The sequence below is a fragment of the Castanea sativa genome, chromosome 12, assembly GCF_040712315.1.
Source record: "Castanea sativa cultivar Marrone di Chiusa Pesio chromosome 12, ASM4071231v1".
Taxonomy (NCBI): Eukaryota; Viridiplantae; Streptophyta; class Magnoliopsida; order Fagales; family Fagaceae; genus Castanea; species Castanea sativa.
The window spans coordinates 6,583,884-6,605,067 of record NC_134024.1 but is presented as its reverse complement, the minus strand read 5'-3'; the positions used below and the strand labels follow the sequence as shown (position 1 = coordinate 6,605,067).

Below are 21,184 nucleotides of genomic sequence, written 5' to 3'. Positions count from 1 at the left end.
TTTATAAATTTTTGCCTAGATTTTAATTTTGGAGATGCCCTGGCTCTCATCTCTTGTTCCTAGCTCTTCTGGGTCTTGGTAAGTGCAAAATTTCTCTCAATCTCATTTCTTTTTCTTTATTTGCGGATCCAACAATTTTTGTTATAATATATCAATTTCAAAAACGCTCTTTTTTTTTTTTTTTGCTTACTAGATTATATTTGTTCACAATTTTAACCAGGTTCTTTTGCTTTTTGGGGTGTTACTTTTGCTTTTTTGGGTTAATGGGTATGCAAATCTGTGACCTTTATTCTATAATCTTAAATAGTGTTTCTGGGTAATTTTTTAATTTGGGAATTTTGTGGGTTTCTTTTTTTTTTTGTTTTTTTTTTAGGTGTGGTGGTTGAAAAGGTTGATCATGATTTAGATATGTGAAAGACTTGCAAACTGTTTGATTCTTTGCTTGTGAATGAATGTTTGACTACGAGAGTTTTGTGTTGGGAATGGTTGATATCTATTATTCATTGAATTACTGTGTTGATTTTTTTTTTTTTAATTTAAATTTTTGATCGTGACAGGGTCAAAGGTAGCGGTGGTGGCGGGGAAAGAAGGGAAGAGAAAAAATGGAGGAAACAATGGCAGCAAGGTATTGGTGTCACATGTGTTCACAAATGGTGAATTCTGTTATGGAAGTTGACGTGTCAAAAATAAAACCACATGTGGGTAAGTTAAACTCGAGCTAAACCACAGATAGGTAATATGTAATTATCCCTATTATTATTATTATTATTATAAAAACTGACTAGAATATTAATAAAAACGTTGACAAAACAAAGGGCCACTGATAATGAAATAATTTATGTGAGTGGTTTAAATCAAGATAAATACATTAAATATGTTAGAAAAATATTTTGATGATGAAAGGTGAAGTCATTCCTTTCTTCATAAAAAGAAAAATGAAAATTAAATTAAATATGAATATGAATATTGTGTCATACTTATAAGTATTTGGTGGATTTTGGAATATACATTCTAATGATTGAACTCAATCATAATAATAAAAATAATAATAATAACAAGGAAACAGGAATTATTTGTGAAATACGCTATAGTATAAACATAGAGTGGTATAGTAGTATAGTATGGAGACAAATAAAGGAATGGACAATTCCCTTTAGATTAAAGAAATAAAATAAAGGTTAGGAAAGCCCCCACATTGCTTGACACTTTAACATTACTTTGTTTCAAAGCAAAACCACTTAGGACTTTCCCCATCCACACTTCTTGGACTATATTGCTTGATTCGTGCCTACCTTTATTCCTTTACATCGTGCAAATTCTCTTCTCACTTTCTCTCTTGTTTAATACGTTCTTGACCCACAATGTCCCCTATTTTTTTAGACAATGTCACAAACTCACAGTTGGCAAAGCAATTGGCATCCATCTAGTCACAGAGTCGGCATATAAACCATTCACACTCATTTTTACAGTTTCCTAACTTATGGGATCGTGGGTGATTAGAAAAAGTAATGAATTGCATAAGTCTGCTGTGGACAAAAAATATTGACTGCTCGCAATCACAATCGTTAATAAATTGTAAATTTGAGTGTGTAATAAATTTAAAACGTGTGTTTCTAAATTTATTAATAGCCTAATCGCTAAAATTTGAAGTCCCCATTCCCACCGCGGCTCATGGGATTGTGCTAAGCAACACAATCGATGAGACACCACCATTCCCTAAAAAGTATTAAAAAATACTATTTAATCATTATTGGAGTAGAATATTATAATTGATATATCAATAAAAATTATTTTAAAGGTGTACTTATATAAAAGTTTTTTTTTTTTTTTTTGAGAAGGAATTAAAGTTATAAGTATTACACTAGTTACTATTTCACCAAATTATGAATATTTCCTTCTAAAATATTTATATATATATTTATTTGTCTCTATCATTGTACCTATTTGGATAAACTGTTCAAAATCAAAATAGATGGCACCCTGCTACGGAAAATGTGCAATTTTCTCATGGCTTAAATTTAATTACAGATTTTATAGTTAAAGGGATAAGCAATATTTTTAAATTGAAATTGCTTAAATCTTTTCTTTTCTTTTTTTGGGGAATGGAGAAATAGCTTAAATCAAGGAAATGATAAAGAATTAAAAAAAATTGTGGGGTTTGAATATGTCATCAAACTGGCATTTGAATCTGAATTTCTGATCATATCCTTAGAAAATATTGAAAACGTTATTTTATTTTATTTTAAATTTGAGCAAAAGCAAATATTGATTACGTTGAAACTTTGTTTTCAATGGTATATATTGTTTAATTTTTCGATATTGATGTTTTATCTAACACTGATGTCCTGAAAAGATTAGAGAGAAAGGAGAGGAAATTAAGTTTTTTTTTTTTTTTATAGTAAAAGAGGAAATTAAGTTGAAATGGATAATACTGTATTCTTCTTGAGCGGGACCCCGGAGTTTGGACTTTGGATAAGAATATTAAATAGTTTCACACTTTCACCTATATATAAACATATTGTAAATGAAATATTAACAATTATCCCTTCAAGAAATTACTTATTTAAAAAAATTAATAAACACAAAGATATTGCCTAAGACTTTCTTTTTCTTTTCTTTTTTATACAAGATAGAATTTCTACTATAACATTTTTTTTTTTTTGAAAAACAGACTGAATCAACTTTCATTAAAAAGGAAAAATTAGTCGTAATCAGCCAATAGTACAAAAATAAGGTGGGGAGGGACCTCCTCCATCCATACAACTAAACCGCTAACATGTCTTGCATGTCTAGTAAGGTTATGAGCTATAGAATTTTCTCTTCGGTTAATGTGAGACACTTTAAAACTGTGGAAAGTTTCTGCATAGCTTCGCACTTCCTCAATGATGTTGCCAAAAGAGGCCAAGGATTGCTCCTCGGCTTGAAGATTGCAATGCTCACAGGTTGCCTCAAGTAGCACTTTCCGTTGGACTAGGTTGGTTTTTATTGGGATAGCATTTTTGGCAGCCCTCCACATAAAAAGTTTCGGACTTTGGCTGGGACCGATAGGCTCCATATGAGCTTTCAAAGCTTGTGAGATGGTTTAGGAGTGTTGGTTTCACAGTTCAACAAAGTCTGTTCCTTTGTCAGGAAGTAGCATCCTGATTTGACCGAATATACACCAGATTGAGAGTGAGGCCATATTATTTTGTCACGGGCAAAAGCATTGCCTAGCGAGATGCCTCTGATCAACTACACTTCTTCTGATTTAAACATGGCTTGTAGCAAACCTGTGTCCCAGTTTCGTGTATGGGGATTTATTAATGAACTGACTTTGATTTCTGGGAAATCAATTCCCATTAGGTTGTTGACCCGTGGAGTAGAAACAGAGGGTAACCAAGCCTCTCCCCAAATACTTATATCCTCCCCATTCCCCACTCGCCAACATGCACCTTTTTTCAAGACCTCCCTTCCTTGCAAGATACTTCTCCAAGCGTATGATCCCTTGACTAAATCTGAGGCCTCCAAGATAGAACAATTCGAAAAGAATTTTGCTTTGAAAACCCGATAGAAAAGTGAGTTTTCATTGTGTAGGAGTCACCAAGCCTGTTTAGCTAATAGGGCATCACTAAACATAGCTAAGTCTTTAAATCCCATACCTCCTTCCCCCTAGGTTTTCACATGGTCTCCCACCTAATCCAATGGATCTTTCACCAGTCACCCCTTTGTCCCCACCAAAACTTTCGAATAAGGCTTTCTAAATCATTGCAAAGCCCACTGGTAGTTTAAAGCAACTCATCGTATAGGTAGGAATGGCTTGAACCACAGCTTTGATTAAAATTTCTCGTCCGGCTTGTGATAGTAGCTTCTCCCCTCAACCTTGTAGTTTTCTCCAAAATCTTTCCTTGATGTATTCGAAACTTGCTTTCTTCCTTCTGCCAATGAGAAAGGGCAGCCCCAAATACTTTTCATAGCTTCTAATTTCAAGAACACCTAAGGCTTCTTTAATGCATTGCTTCCTTTCTGATGTGGTAGATCTGCTGGAGAATAAGGTGGTTTTACTTTTATTTATGTGTTGCCCCGAGCATTTACTATAGGTGTCCAAGATCTCCAATACTTTCTCACATTCCTGAGGAGTGGATCTGCAACATAACAAACTAGCGTCTACAAAGAGAAGATGGGTTAGTTTGGGACCATTTTTGCAAAGCGAATAGCCATGTAACTCTCCTTGTCTTGCTACTTGTGAGATAAGGCCATGTAAACCTATAGTGCATAACAAGAATAGGAAAAGAAGGAGGGGATCTCCTTGTCTGAGTCCTCAAGTTGGCTTGATCATACCTTTGGGCTCTCCATTTACCAAAACAAAACAGGACACTGTTTTTACCCCCACCATCATCAATTGTATTCACATTTCCGTAAATCTCATCCGTCTCATGACTGCCTCCAAAAAAGACTATTCCACCCTGTCATATGCTTTGCTCATGTCTAACTTCACTGCCATATAGCCTTCTTTACCAGATATGTGTTTCTGCATGCTATGGAGACTTTCAAAAGCAACTAGTATATTATTTGAAATAAGGAGACTCTTTGTAAAAGCACTTTGATATTTAGTAATTAGTTTAGGTAGGACTTTTTTCAACCTATTTGCCAAAACCTTCGAAAAGATTTTATACAAGACATTACAAAGGCTTATAGGCCAAAATTCAAAAACTAACTCTGGATTTTTTACTTTAGGAATTAGGGATATGAACGTATGGTTTAGATGTGATGGGAAAGAATATGGATTAAGAAATTGGAGAATAGAATTGGTTACCTCATTACCAATTAGTTGCCAATAATTTTGAAAGAAAACTGAGGGCCTTCCATCTAGTCCAGGCACCTTGAGAGGGGCCATTTGTTTTACTGCTTCTCGAACTTCCCACACCATAAATTCTGATGAGAGTTTTCATTCATCTGTGCACTGACTAAAGTGTTTATGGACTGCAAGGTTTCTTTGGAATGTGTGGGTGTTGTCGAGGTGTAGAGTTCTTTGTAATATTGTATGAGAATTTTAGTCACTTCCTTCTTGGTTGAGCTCCACTGCCCATCCGGTTTTCTGAGCCTATTTATAAAGTTCTTACAATGTCTCTTAGTTGCTCTACTGTGAAAGAATCGTGCATTACGATCCCCTTGAGTCGCCTAGAGTGTTTTAGACCTTTGCAACCACATCCGGTTTTCCTTATCCATTAAGGCTTCAATCTCCAATTTCAGCTCCCCTACCTGATTATTTATACCTGACTACATGGAGTTCCTTTTAGCGTCAGCTAGCATTCTCCTTTTCGTTTCCAATTCTTTCCTCACGCTTCCAAACTTTTCTTGACTCCATTTTGTTAGTTCAACCCCACACTTCTCAATCTTTTTAATAACCCGAGAGTCTGAGTGATCGAAATCATATGAGAACCACACGGCTTCAACAATTTCTGTGCAACCTTTTTCTGAGAGCCACATCTCCTCGAACTTAAAAATTTTCTTTTTTTTGTCCATCTCCAAACCTGTGGGAACAATCAAAATAGAGCGGTGATTAGATGAGTCCGAGTGAAGGTGATGAACTCGTGCCCATGCAAATCTCGTGAACCATTCATAGTTGGCTAGTCCACAATCAAGTCTTTCCCACACTGAGTGTCCTGTTGCGTAGTGTTTGCTCCATGTGTATTGGGGTCCTACAAAACCAAGATCAAGGAAACCGCACTCATCAATTACATCTCGGAAAAGTTGCATTAGAGATTGTGAATGAATGCTTCAACCATGCTTTTCATTGCTCTTCATTATCTCATTGAAATCTCCTACACAAAGCCAAGGTAGATTAAAACGAGAGTTTAATTGGCGTAGTTTTGACCAAGATTCATGTCTCAAGTGTGTTATAGGCTCCCCATAAAAACCTGTGAATCTCCATGCATCTTCCTTGCCTTTATTGATGATAGAGTTGATGTGATTTTTGGAGAAAGTTTCTACAGTAACATCCATAGAATTTTTCCAGAACAAAGCTAGTCCTCCTCCTCTATTAATTTAGGGTACAACAAACACATGATCAAATTCCAAATTCCTTTTTATGTCTTTTAGTCTTGCTTTGTCTGCCCATGTTTCAGCTATAAACAAGACAGAGGGATCTTTTGCTCGGACTAGTACACCAAGCTCCTTCTCTATACGTAGGTTCCTAAGCCCATGAAAGTTTCACACTAAACAACTCCTTGGTCTTGGCAGGGATGCCTTGCAGCCTCCGCCATTGAATTTAAAAGGTACGTCTTCTCAGAGAGTTGGATTTTATTGCATGGTTCTTCAGATTGGCCCCACCCGCATTCATCACCAGTTCTCTTTCCAGTGACTGTGCTTTGCATAGAAGAGTCCCCAATGTGGGCTTGTCATGCCCATGTTTCAGCTATAAACAAGACAGAGGGATCTTTTGCCCGGACTAGTACACCAAGCTCCTTCTCTATACGTAAGTTCCCAAGCCCACGACAGTTCCACATTAAACAACTCATTGGTCTTGGCAGGGATGCCTTGCAGCCTTCGCCATTGAATTTAAAAGATACGTCTCCTCAGAGAGTTGGATTTTCTTGCATGGTTCTTTAGACTGGCCCCACTCGCATTCATCACCAGTTCTCTTTCCAGTGACTATGCTTTGCATGGAAGAGTCCCCAATGTGGGCTTGTCATGCCAATTGCTTCCATTTTCTCGAATTAGGGTTGTTTTAGGGTGTTGTGGAGGGAGTGAAACTAGGGGTAGGAATGGTTGTAAGTCCTGTAGTGTCAAGATTTGGTTCTCCAAGATTTTCGCCTTGATCAATTTCTTTAGGGTCAATTTTGGAATGGGAATCAGACTCTTAATCTTTAGCTTCCAAATTAAGCACTACCATGGAATCAAACTTATTTAGTTCCATATCAATCTCCTGAATTTGAATTTCAAGAGAGTTTTGTTCACTATGGGAAGTTAAGGATACAGGATCAATCTGACTTCCTGATTTTGAGTCGAGATTTAAGGAAGGGCAACAGTGCGAATTTATTCCCCCCAAATCTGAATTTTCAAAATTTGAAACCCTTCCCATTGGACTGCCTTCACCGTAGACTGTGGAAGAGGGTGGCAGCGGCGGAGGGGTTGCTTCTTTTGGTTTATCAGCACAACTTTCCTATTGCGTCCCCCTTGCTTGAAAGACATCTGTGCCTGGTACAAAGCAAAAGGTCTTCCGGCCTAGATTAAACGGACTTGCTTGCATCCAAGCTCCGAACTCCTGTGACTCCAGAGGTAGCGATCCTTTGCTTGATAACCACATGTCGCAGTCTTTGTCGTCATGGCAAACCATCCCACACCAGTAGCAAAAGTTTGGCAATTTTTCTTATCTAAAGGTGACCCAGACCTCTTCTTCACCATCTAATACCACCTTCCTTCCTCGACGGAGGGGTTTTGAGACATCCACTTCCACTCTAACCCTCAGGAAGTCCCCTGCTATCATCTCTGCCTCACGTCCATGGGACGAGGTCACCCCAATGGTTTTGCCAATTTGGATGGCCGTGGGAATGTCTAACCTATCCACTAATAACCCATGCAACTACACCCAAAATTTTGTCAAGGTGAATTCCAAGCTTCGTACAAACCGTGACCCTTCAAGGCGATGGAATAAAACTAGATGCTTATCAAACTCCACGGTTCATTGTTGAGTACCCTTTTTGTGTCATTTGCCATTTCGAATATAAAAAGGAACAAGTGGTCCTCAACTTGTCAAATATCAAAACTCTTACGAGTCTTCCAAATCGCCCTAAAAGTTCGACCAATTGCATCCACATTAAGCACCCTTCTATTCAAAAACTTTGCCGCCAATACCACCTCATTATTGACAGAGGTTTGTTGTTTCTTATCAAGCCTGACCCGATCTCCTTCCTTGTCTGATAGTGAGAGTTTGCTCCAACCCTCAAGGATACGTTCCATGGATAGAGATTTGGAAAACACGTGAAAAGATGAAAATAAGTAAAAATACGAGAATAGGCAAAAACTGTTTCCCCACCCTAAAAGAAAAGAAACCCACTAGCCCTACCAGTAACAGTGTTACTAGAGGGAAGATAATATCATTCCAATAGAAGATAAGAGAATTCCATTGTCTAGGCTCTGTGCGTAGCGGCAGAGGCTAGGGCAAAGAAAAAATTAAAAAAAAAAAAAATCCAACCTTGATTACTCTACTCTAATGTAAGTGTATATGTGGGTGAAGCTCCCTCCTAGAGACTGGAACCCTAGCTCTTGCCTCCCATACCTCACAAGCACTTATACTTGTGGAGTGACCACCGCACCAAAGGTACACAGTGGACTCACTTTTTTTTGTTCAAATTTTATAATTGAAGGTGGGAGATTTAAATTATGCATTACGGCTCTTGACTATTGAAAACCAACTTTAATGCTAAAAAAAATGTACCACTTACCTTTTTTTTTTAATATATTCTCTGAACACGACATTTGCCACACCAACCATATCCAACTTCTATCAAAAAAAAAAAAAAAACCATATCCAACTTGGGAAGGAACCCCCACAAAAACCAAAAAAAAATTAACAATAATTAATAATTAAGAAACAGAGATATTATTCTAAAAAATTTTAATACCAGGAACCAAACAAAATTACAAAACCATCTCAGTTCAACGGGTTAAATAAAATAAGACTTAAGACTTGAGTACATGACATCAGCATTCTTTTGTTTATACTTTCTAATCTTTTTCTTTTTAATTATTTTAAGCTCAAACAAATCTTGGAGGCAAGAGCAAGACGCACACCATTGCAAAAGTTGGAGAGGAAATTAAAAAATAAAAATAAAGGTCCATCATACCTTCTCAAATAATGTTATCGACACAAACATTTTATAATATTTTTATAAAATATTGATGTGAAAATTTTTTACAAGTTTTCAATTGGACTCATCACTAGTATCACATTTTTACTTACCAACAACCACTTAATACAACAATTGTTTGTAAAGAAATCTGTAAAATAATTTCTTTAAGGAAAATTTGTAAATTAACTTGTGCACATAGCATTACTTGTAACTTTTTACATTTTAAAAACAAAAAAGGAAACCTAACGGCTAATCAGTTAAATTTACAAACTTTTAATACAGCCACAGGTAGCCGCAATTAATATTTATATTGCCATTTGTCTCGAATTCTGGATCATACATTTTTAAAGTAACCATTCATGAATATTTCACATTAATTTAAATCAACGTTATGGCTGGCATTATGTTCTCTGATAGTATTATCAATTTATTATTTAGGTCGGAAAGTTGGGAATATGATATCTTACAAGTTACAACCCACCGATCCATGCAAACCATAATTTTTTTTTTTTTTTTTGCATTGTTGTATATTTAATGAACAATGTTTGGTTACAACTTACAAATCTAACTGTAGTTTAAAACTATAACCAACAAGCGGAAGATAACATGCGTTCAATATTCTATTTTAGTAAATAATGTACATTGCACATAATAGAGACACATAACATATTCCTATTGTTGGTTATAGTCAAAATGGCTACAATTCTCATTAAAAAAATTAACATAACTACATATATTCACAATTTAAGATTGCGAAAACTTTTAAATTTAAAATTTTAATTGATGATATAACTATTGATAAAAAATTTTACAAACTTGTAAAATATAACTCTTTATTATCATACCAAGACACCAATCAATTTTTGGTGTAGACGAAGATTGAACCCCAGATTTTTTATTCAACTATCAGAGACTTTACCAATTAAGCTAACTGGAACCCACTTTCTTGTTAAAAAAAAAAACAAAACAAAACATAGAATACGAGGAGTATGGAATAAAAAGTATAAAGTAACAAAGAAACCAAAGTTATAAAATAAAAAAAGAAATTAGCATGTAACACACCACAATTATTGATTAGCGAGTGAGTTACTCAGGGGTGAAGCCACCTTATGCATTGGGGGGGCCATGGCCCCTCCAAATTTTTTTAAAACCTCTCTAATTATAACTAAAACTAGGTTACAATCCTTTTGAGTTAAGAGCTAGCCCCCACAAGATTAAAAGATTCCCCCCCCCCCTCCAACACATCACTCATGAAATTCTCCCCCACCCCAAATCCCAACTGTGCAATGATAAAAATTAACTTCTCTAGTCTTTCCCGTTCTTCTCTAAAGCATGATAGCCACGTCCATATTTTTTTAGTTTTTAGTTATTCAATTTTTGTAAAAGGATAATACTGAGGAGTAGTACTTTAGATTACTTGATTAAACTCATATGTATTGAATTTAATTGTCCTTAAAAATAATATCATTGTTTGTATTTTATTGGACATGTTAAATATGTGCTTAAATTTAATTGAAGAACCTAATGTATTACATTTAGGACATTGTACTTAAGTTTTACACTTTCTCAAAACTATTACAATATCTCATTCCACTTTACAATTCCACAAAAGACTCTCCTCATCACTTGGTTCTCTCTCTTCAGTTTCTCTTCATTAATTCTTCCATAGGATGCTCTCACATAATCACATTTTCATTAGTTTCTCCCTCTTCCTTGACAAAGAGTTTTCTTATTTAAAGCTAAGCAAATATTGAGAAATACCAACTTCTTCTTTTTCCTCTTCTACTTCTACAGTTTTGTTGTATACTTATATTTGATTTCTATGAATGTTATGGACTTATGGATTTTCAAAAAAATAGAAGAAACTCAAGATAAAAAAAGACTTAAGATGCTTAATTGGTCGATTAACTTGTTAGTATTTTGATTTTTGAGTGCTATAGAATTACACTGACAAAAAAAATTCTATCAATAAGCTTGTGTTATAAATATACTGTACTTTAAGTTTTTCATTGAATCAAAATGATAGTTTTACATTGGCTCTCCCAAGCAATGATTTCTGACTATGCCCCTGAAGTTACTTTAACAATAATATTAGCCCGGCAAATGGGAATAGGTCAACTAGGGATTGTGAGGGAATTAAGTGAATTGCACCGATCCCAATGCGGTTAAGTAGCTCTCTCTCCAACAATTTTGCAGTAAAATCCGGCACAATATCCGGTCCTAGATTGGGGCATGGACTTTTATTTTTATTTTTTTTTAATCATATATGTGAAGGGCAATTATGGTAATTACAATTTATCTTTTTTCCTTTAATAGCCTTTTTTTTTGGGTCATAAATTCAATTGGACGTTACCGAGTTTTCACATAACTCTAAAACGTCACTCTAGCCGTCTAGCGGTATTATTTATTTATTTTTATTTTTTTGAAAAGTAGGCCATCAAGACTTTATTATTCAAAAACTTAAAAATCAGAGAGATGATAATTATAGGGATTTGGAGGAACAGGCTTCATTTAAACCATAAAAGGCGTAGACAATCTTACTTTCTTGGCTAAAGAATAAGCTAAAGTATTACCTTATCGAATTGTACGAGAGATAGAAAAATGTTGTAAAAAATAGTAGAATATCTTATTAGTTTCCAAAAAAATGTTTGTTTTTTTTTTGAGAATCTATTTTAAGTCTCTTTTATAGTATTTTTAGGGCCACTCAAAGGAATTTCTCCTTATAATCATTCCTAATTATATGTAGGAAACAAAATGACTATGCACACACAAAAACAAATCAAATATTCTACTATCTAAGCGGTTTGGGCTAGGGCAACTTAGTATGGACACATAGTCAAGGTCATGGCATGATGTGGGCATACAACTAAGATTATGGCATGCCCGCGTGCACACTATCTAGGTCATGACAATCCTGTGTGAACACGTCGTCAAGACCATGATAACCCCCACATATGAGAGAGTAGTATTTTATAAACAAAAAAATTGTTAATTATTCTTTTACATTTGTTGATGTATATTCTCTAATCCACTGGTCCGCAGACATAATGTTCATAATTTTAAATATGATATTTATATGAAAATGTATACGTATATCATATACACAATAAAGATGAAAAAGTCATGATAGAATTATGATATATACAATAAAGGGTCAAAAAAAAAAAACTAATATAGAATGAGTAACAAAAAGTAAAAGACCAATCATTAAATTAGAAAAGTCAGGATAAAATTGTATAAAATAAAAATTAAAGAAGCTGAAGTGACATCTCTATGATGTAAAGATGAACATGTTGGAGACTTGCTATTGGCTGTTCCGTCAATGCTGGGGTGTACATTGCACCTCATTGTCGGCTAAGTTTCATCGAGGTGGACCCCATGTTTGCTGACTTGGCTCATTTTTTGCCACACGTTCTCTACGTGTCTTACCTACTCAGCAAGAAAAAATATTAGAAATTAGAAATGGTATTATATTTTACTTCTTCTTTTTTTAGCTATGAGCAAGTCCGATTCCGCGGTTTACAACTTAACAACGTTTAATATATGGGAACAAGTAGTAGAGTTTGAAAGGGTTTAATAATTTGGGTTGTAGTTGTAGACTTGTAGCAGATGAATTCTTCACTTAATTTAGTAAGAAAGAGAGAGCTTATTCAATTTGAAGACTTAAGATCGTTAATATCATCCTAATCGATAAGGTGGTATCTGTACGAAAAAACTGGCTTGGGTTCAGTTTTTTTATGCATTAAATTTGTTGAGATCTAAACATATGTCAAATAATTAACACGTGTTTATATATCAAGCATTGAATCCAACCCTTGCACCTATGCAAAAACATAAATGATAAAAAAATGTGTGTGTGTATATATATATATATATATATATATATATATATATATATATATATATATATGTTTCTTTTAATCTCTTTTCTTCTGATAATTATTAAATTATCACAATTTTCTCAAAAAAAAATTATCACAATTATATTAATTTTTGTTTGTAATTCAATTTAATTTCTTTTTTTTTCTTTAAATATTTTTGTTATAAGCAAAAAAGCATCTCACTTAGTTCAGCTTTCTCTATCTATCATATTCTTTGGGTTTTTTTAGGGCACATATTCTTTAGTTTTACTTTTGTATCCTTCTTTGTAGCAGCGAATCATTCTTCTTATCTTTTTTTCTTTTTCTGTTTTTTTGTTTTTTTTTTTTTGGGAAAGAATCTTTGTTCTAATTAATCTTAATCCTTTAAAAAAATTACAACCAAACGAACCAAGAAATGGTATCCACTATAATTTATCTTCTAAAATTTTTATTAGGGGAGAAAGAGACATGACTGCGTATATGATATATCTAAATGCTCCACACTGATGAAAAATCGTGACCACATAAATTATGTTTTAAATGGTAAAACTGATTATTTGTTTGTTGACCACAAATAATCTTTTTTTTTTTTTTTTTTTGGCATGAAATGATTATATTTTGTTATAATTTTCCTTTTTATTGTCAAGTAAATTCTTCCAAAAAACTTACAATAAAAACTCCTAAAAAAAATTAAGAGCTAAAGCCTAACGGAGAGTGTAAAATCCTAAACACATCTAAGGAAGGTTGATTTACTCATATATATGATATCCCTAAATATCTTACTTACCCTCCAAATCCGAGTTATTTAACTGTCAAATCCACCAGTGTTAGTACTTATCTCTCTAAAAAAAGAATAGTACTGAAATTTTTTTAATATTTCTGATACTCAAATATTTAATTCTTATAATAGTTAATAGTTAATACTCATATCTACCTTGATCGGATTATTAAACTCATATTACTCTTATGAATAAATTCTCACCAGTCACCCCTAAGAAAGTCAACAAAAACCAAAACACGCAGTCTCTGGGAAATAGCAAGAATTTACTTTGATTCCCATCTCCAAGTCCTAGCTGTAAATTATCAAAACTCAAAAGCCTTTAATATTGTAAATAAGATAAGAACTCTATCATAAGACGGCAACAACAATAAATAAATAAAACCCTCCCAAGATATAACTATTTCATACCTATCACTGTTCCTTCTCTAGATCATACCTTTTGTTGTACAAATTCTTCTTCTTTTCTTTTTTAATAATTTATTTATTTATTATTTATTATTTATTATTATAACTTCGTGTACAATCTAAGCAAAGCCATAGAAACATCATGACCCCTATATAAATAACCCAATCCCCCAGTCTCCAAAAAGTCCCTTCATTCATTTTTTTCATTCTTTCTTGTTCATATGTTGGTTATCTTTGAGTTTCATCTATAATGAGCAATATACCAAGATCTCTCACCGACTCTTCCCTGACCCTCTTTAACCTTGCCATCTCTGCCTCTGATCCTTGGCCTTTCTCCGCTGTTTTCTTATAACCCATTTGAAAAGACTAGAGCTTGCTGTGTTTTCTTTGTACAAAGTAGGGTTTTTGGCTATCTGGGTTTTGTTCAAAATGGGGATTAGTGCTGACAAACACCAGTTGAATTTCCATATCCATATGCCACACCTTCACTTTCACCACCACCAGGTCCATCACCACCACCACCATGAACATGACAACAAGAAAGAGCTGAAAGACATCCCAAAGGGGTGTTTGGCAGTCATAGTGGGTCAAGGTGAAGAGCAACAAAGGTTTGTGATCCCTGTGATTTACATCAACCACCCACTCTTCATGCAGTTGTTGAAGGAAGCTGAGAAAGAGTTTGGCTTTGACCAGAAGGGACCCATCACCATACCTTGCCATGTCGAGGAGTTTCGCACCGTCCAAGGCATGATTGACAAGGAGCAATCAGTCCACCAGCACCACCATGTTTGGTGCTTTAGGGTTTGATTTCATGTTGGCAGTCATGTAAATTTGCTCTCTTTTTTTTTTTCTCTTTTGATTTCTAGGAAATTTTTCTTTGAGTACCAAGATTGATGTAGTTGATGATGATGATGACAAAAAGTTGGATGATATGATTTATTGTTTTTGCTATATATATTTGGACCCCTTTAACAAAGAAGAAAAAATTACATAAATTTTAATTTGATTCTTGCTTTTCTTTTTCCTTTTCTTTTTGAAGTATCCAATGTTTAATTGTTAATGTGAACACATGAAAGTGTAAGAGTACTTGTTGGAGAGAGAGATATAGACGTATAGGACACGGTTGGGACATAGAAGGGGGCAAAGGGCTCGCTTGGGGCCATTGAATTTGTGTGTTTGTGGTGGCAAAAGGCTTTCAAGGGATAAGAATGAAGTCCCTCCTCGACACAAAAATAAAAATGTTGTTGGATTTTTATTTGGTTCCTTTGTGTGTTTGGTGCATATGGTAATGAACACGGTTAGGTGGGTCGGTGTGGACCAATGGGTCTGAGCCTACGAGGCCCCTCAGTGGTTCATACTTGTCTTTCTCTGTTGTTGTTTCAGATGGGGCTAGAAGATAGATTGATAGAATGGTTAATTTGCACCCATAAAAACTTGGGTCATCATTGACGTATTGATTACACCCGGAAAAATCAGGCTCTTAGCCCAGAAAATTCTTCCTATGCTGGGCAAGAAAATTTAAATCTATTATGTACCTATTTTAAAAAATTAATCTTTGGAGAGATTAGATCCTGGACAGAAGGAAAGTAAAGTGAAGCCTCAAAATTCAAGATATGATGGTAATCCGATATCCATGCTAATAATAATAATTCTAAAATAGAAGGATTAAATTTTCTTCTTTGTTGTAAAACAAAACGAATTAGTATAATTTTATGAAGAAAATATATGATGTAAGTTTTTTTTTTAATTTATTAATATTAATTGATTAAAATACAAGTATTTTTTGCTACTATCTCTCTTGATCGAGACGCAACACATATAGGTAGCAACTAGTGTGAAGGATTCTTAGAAATCCAGTTCATGCTGCGCATGTACACTGTCGTTCTCCTTGACGTAGGTCAAATGAACTGTATATAATTAACTCCTATAAAAATAAATATATAAAAGAACTGTAAATTAACTTGATACCTTGCATTTGGCGAAAATTTGGTAATAAGCAATATTTAACATTTTTTTTTCTTTGAGAGAGAAATATTTAACATTTTAACTAGATTAAAGTCATGATATTAAGTAAATCCGCCTCCATTATAATTATCAAATTATCAATATTTTTAACAAAAGTATCTTCATGAAGTTCCTTTTATGTTTTACGTGTGAACCATTAAATATGAAATACTTACTATCATTTAATATGAAAATACATTTTCTGAATATACATATTTGTCATTTTCATGAACTGCTCACCATTTACGTTTTACATAAGTTAATGGTTTTATTTCGCACATAAAACAATGGGATGAAGTGTGGCATTCAAAACCACAAGGATATCATATTTTAAGGAGAAACCATGTAGGGTTCGTATTCTTTTTCCTAAAAACATATACTTATTGTCAATTTGCCATCTTGTGCCGCTTAACTTGCCAAGGTCTCATCTCCTGATAAACTGGAAAAAAAAAACTCTATGATTGGAGATGCAGCTTATTAAATTGGTGTGTATGAACCTCATTGCGTTGACCTTAATAGTTTATTTTTATTACTTAATATTACATATTTTATTCATAATCATATACGTACAAAACAACGTGCATCGACAGTCCCAAAAAAAATTTGAGTAAAATATTTCGCAGTACATTCCAAGTAATTTTTATGTTAATGTTTTTCAAATGCTAAGGTGTCAAATCTGGGACTGAAAACAAAAATATTTCAACCCTAAATGACAACTTTATATCACCTGTCCCTCATTATTTCGAAGAAAAGAACTATGCTCCCTTTCACGGTCATTGAGGTCGAAGCCATGACAGCTAGGAGAGCTTTAATTTTGGCTTTGGAGATAGGTTTTGATTAGGGGTGGCAAAATTTGACACGACCCGCGAACCCGACACGACACGACACGAAATTAGCAGGTTATGGGTTGAGGCTTAACGGGTTCGTGTCATATTCGGGTTGACACGACTAACCCGTTTAATAAATGGGTTGGGTTAGTGTTGAACCCATAGAACCCGTTTGATCCGTCTGACCCGTTTAATTAAATGATATTTTACCAATATACCCTTCAAACTCTAGGTATATAAACTTATTAGTTGTTGTGATTTATTTTCTTTGACAAATTGTGATTGATTATTTGTGATATTGGGATATGCTTTAATTTTGAATGATTATTTGTGATGCAGTTACTCGTTAGTTCTGAATTTTATATTAAAAATATTTATTTGTTTGTTTTTTCATTAATTTTTATTTTTCATTTTGATAAAATCTGATAAACAGGTCGACACGACTGACCCGTTTAATAAATGGGTCGTGTTAGGGTTGAGGAATCTTGACCCGTTTAATAAACATGTCGGGTTAGTGTTGACCTATGTAGTCGAATACTCATGACTTGACACGACACGAACCCGACACGCGAACACGAATTGCCACCCCTAATTTTGATAGGGTGATCTTGGAAGGGGATTCGCAGGTACTCATCACACCACTCCAAAATAGTTTGTACTCGTTATTCCACTTCGGCCACATAGTTAAAGACATACAGTACCTTGCCTCTTGCTTTTTAGAAATACATTGTTTTCATATACGTAGGCATTGTAATACTGTAGCCCATGCTTTAGCAAGACAAGCAATTTATATTCTCATGATCAGATATAGATAGAAGATGTATCACTAGATGCTATCTCTGTACTACATGCTTATTTTAATTACCTAATTTAATGACATGCACTATCTTTCTTCTAAAAAAAAAAAGACAACTTTACATTAAGGACGTCCAACCCACCCGCCCACCTGCTAACGCGCCCGTACTTGACCCGCTTCCAAATTCGACTAGATCTCACCGGATCTTGGACGGATTGGGCAAGATCTTGTCGATTTTGGCTTTTTTTTGGTGGTTTTCGGTGGTTTTCGGCTTCACCCGAAACCGATGCCCACCCGACGAGAAACCAACCCATGAAACCCGACCCTCTTACAAGTCGGTTGCGGATTGGGCACAAACCCAACCCGCCCGACCCATGAACAACCATACTTTACATTGTGAAACCCTTACCTCCCCAAATCCTATTAATTTTTTTTATAAATTTTATCCCAAACTCATTTATAACTAAATTTGAAATATCCAAAAACACTCTTCTTAAGTCAAACATATATATGTTTGACATATGAAGAGTGTTTCCCCCCCCCCCCCCTCCCCTTTTTTTAAAGTAAATTGTATCCAGAGTTCGATCAAAGTAATAGGATCAAATCCAATTAACCCAAAATTGAATATCTGAAGTACTACCTCACCAAATTTAAGTATGTTCTTACACCAAACTAACCAAAGTGATATATTAAGAGAGACATTTTTTTTATATAAATAGGATATTAACTTATGGCATCCGCTCTATGGTAATTTTTTTCTTTATCATGCCAAGTCACAAATTGGTTTTTGGTTATCTATATATATATATATATAACCAAAATCTCTGTAACTCTCACAATTTTTCAGATCATCATTTGAATTTATAAAAAAAAATTTTAATTTTTTAAACTAATAATGAGAGAGTCCTAATAGGAGTCTCTCTCTCTTTTTCCTTAATCCTAAAGTTTTTTTTTATGTGAGTCTTTTTTTTTTTTTTTTTGAAACCTAAAGTGAGTCCTTTAAAAAAAAATCTAATGTGTGGTCTTTTTTAAAACCAAATAGTGAGAGGGTCCTGATAGGAGTTTCTCTCTCTTTTTTCCTTAATCCTAAAGTTCTTCTTCTTTTTTTTTTTTTTTTACGTGAGTCTTTCTTTCTTTTTCTTTTTTTTTGAAACCTAAAGTAAGTCTTTTAAAAAAAAATTCTAACGTAAGGTATAATTAAAAAAATTATAATTATTTTTTTAATCCTAATTGTAATGTAAGTCGCTCAAAAAGTCAAAAAACTTCGGTTTTATATTATAAATAGATAATAATAATGATGTAGCAAGCTCTAAGGATATGAGAATGCACTTTGTAAATCTACTATCAAGATAACATAGATTAGATTGGTGATGGATAGTAGATTTAATTGTAATTGAGTATCATGTGAAGTTATCACCATAAAATAGCCCACGCCGGAATATATTATGTGAAACCAATGATATGAAAGAAAAAGATTTTTTCTAAACCATTATATTGAACAAAAAATTACTTATTTTCATTCATTTTCATGTTATATATTTTTTTAAGTTAATTCATAAACCTTTAAGCAAAATAAATACTTTTAATTTTTATTTAACTATCCCATGATCGCATGGGTTAGCGACTAATTTTATAAAAATTATATTCTTATATGTAAAAACCATTAAATACAGAGATGTATTACTAATTTAAATTGATAATCATGTCAGATTCAAATATCTGAGGCTTGCAATCCAAACCATTCCTAAACGGGCTTGAAAAAATCCAAAATTTTAAGGTTAGGTCAAAAGATTAGGGTAAGGTTAGGTCAAAAGATTCATTAAATGCGATCCATTGTCGTCATTCATATATAGTAGGTAGCATTTGGGAATGTTTCCTTTAAACTTTCAAACTAAACAATTATGTGATTAGTTGCAATATCCTCTCAATATTAGTAGAACAGAAGATTGTTATCTTTTTGTAATATTTAAATTTAAATTTAAATTTTACATGTATACCTAAAAAAACACATGAAAATTAAAGAAAATTAAAATTGTGATAAATGAATAAATTGTGAGGTTTATCACCAACTGATCTCATAATTTAAGGAGGAAAAATAAAAACTTACTTTCCCTTTTATCATATTTTTTGCTTAAGTAATTCCAAGATTGCTGTGTTATATGGTTAGGTAAGGCCGGTCTGAACCTTATCTCTTAAAAGTCCTAGTCCTATTCGATAATATTACTAGTATTAGTAAAACTGTTTACAACACGCCTTTTTTGTCTTTTTAACCTTTAATAATAATATTAAACTTTTATCACGTGTCACTTACCATGCGTAAATTGAGAAGATATACATATATATAAAAACGCGCCGATATTTTAGTTGTCAAAAATAATTGGTTCCGATCGATGTTTGACTTTGAAGTTTGAAGCCATCTTTTCTTTCCATTTGGGTCGTAGTCGTCCAGATCTCATCTGGATATATGTAGTTTGCGACAAATCAGCATTCATATGAGCTTTGACAAAAACACAATAACTCAAACCAGTTTTCCATTCTTCAAAAGATAACCCTTAAACCTTAAGAAAAGATGTCACAAAATTCTCGGAGATAACATTGGAACCTATAAGCCCCAAAAAGTTTACTATTAAGTGATTCTTAAAATCTGACGATATCCATGAGTTTCTGTATCTTAAAGCCACCCTCAAGAGATTCTGTCATTTAATAACTTAGGTTGTGGGACGGAAACTACATATATCCAAAAGAATAGTTAGATATTTAAAGAGATTTAAATCCTCTCATTTGTAAAAAAAATACTTCGGAACCTTAAATAGAATAAGTTTTAAAAAGTTAAAGCTATTGGGTTGAATTTGAAAAATAAATAGAAATTACTTGCTAGCGATTAGGTTGTCTACCATAAACAAGTAGATAAGGTTCATAACTTACAACATATAACTTTATGGGCTGCACGGCTCTAGTGTGGCCTAGTTTTAAGCTACGTGAATGAATGAATGTTCAACAATCAAACATTATAGGCTAGACGGCACTTAAGCCAACCTAACCTCGTTTTAAGGTACAAATGTATAATAAGTTCAACAAATTTGACGTAAAAATCCACCATAAAATACTGCATGTGTTGTGAGCTTCCTTTAAAGTAAGACTCAACCCATATGCATGCTGTGAGATTCACACCCTCTTTAAGGTAAGACCATACCATATAGTATATGCTGTGAGAAGTATGCCGTATATATAATATATACCAAATACCTTACATCATCGATAAATTTCATTTTTAAAAAATTGAAGAAAACAAATTCTAACTTTAGAGGTCTCCATTAAAAATACTAAAAAATGTCATTTGACCTAAAGTTCAATGAAATCAATAAGCTTCTTAAGCGAGGAGAATTTTTTATATAGATTTTTTAAATTTCACCATTTATTTTTATTTACAAGAAGATTAAGAACAGCACAAACTCAACTCTAGAAGAAAAAAAAATTATTTTCATTTATTTGATAAATAAGTTGAACTCAAGCCTAAGTTTAGGTTCAACTATTGAGAAAGCCGAGCCTAAACATAATAATATACTCATGAGTATAAGGCTCTATTAAAGTATTTATATTATATTATATGTTTATATGTATAATTATTTAAAATATATATTGACTTAATATTGGATTATATAAATTTGTGAATAAGTTTA

At 33.5% G+C, this 21,184-nt stretch overlaps 1 protein-coding gene across 1 annotated transcript; it reads left to right on the top strand.

Moving 5' to 3' along the window:
* The first annotated feature begins 14,052 nt into the window (after window positions 1–14,052).
* Window positions 14,053–14,872, top strand: LOC142621320 (auxin-responsive protein SAUR32). The gene has a single exon (XM_075794637.1). It carries the CDS (start codon window positions 14,307–14,309, stop codon window positions 14,682–14,684), a length of 378 nt encoding a protein of 125 aa, XP_075650752.1. The 5' UTR covers window positions 14,053–14,306; the 3' UTR covers window positions 14,685–14,872.
* Window positions 14,873–21,184: the final 6,312 nt, after the last annotated feature.

Bases quoted from the DNA above. Each gene is read 5' to 3' on its own strand.
- LOC142621320 (XM_075794637.1), top strand. From the start codon at position 14,307: ATGGGGATTAGTGCTGACAAACACCAGTTGAATTTCCATATCCATATG.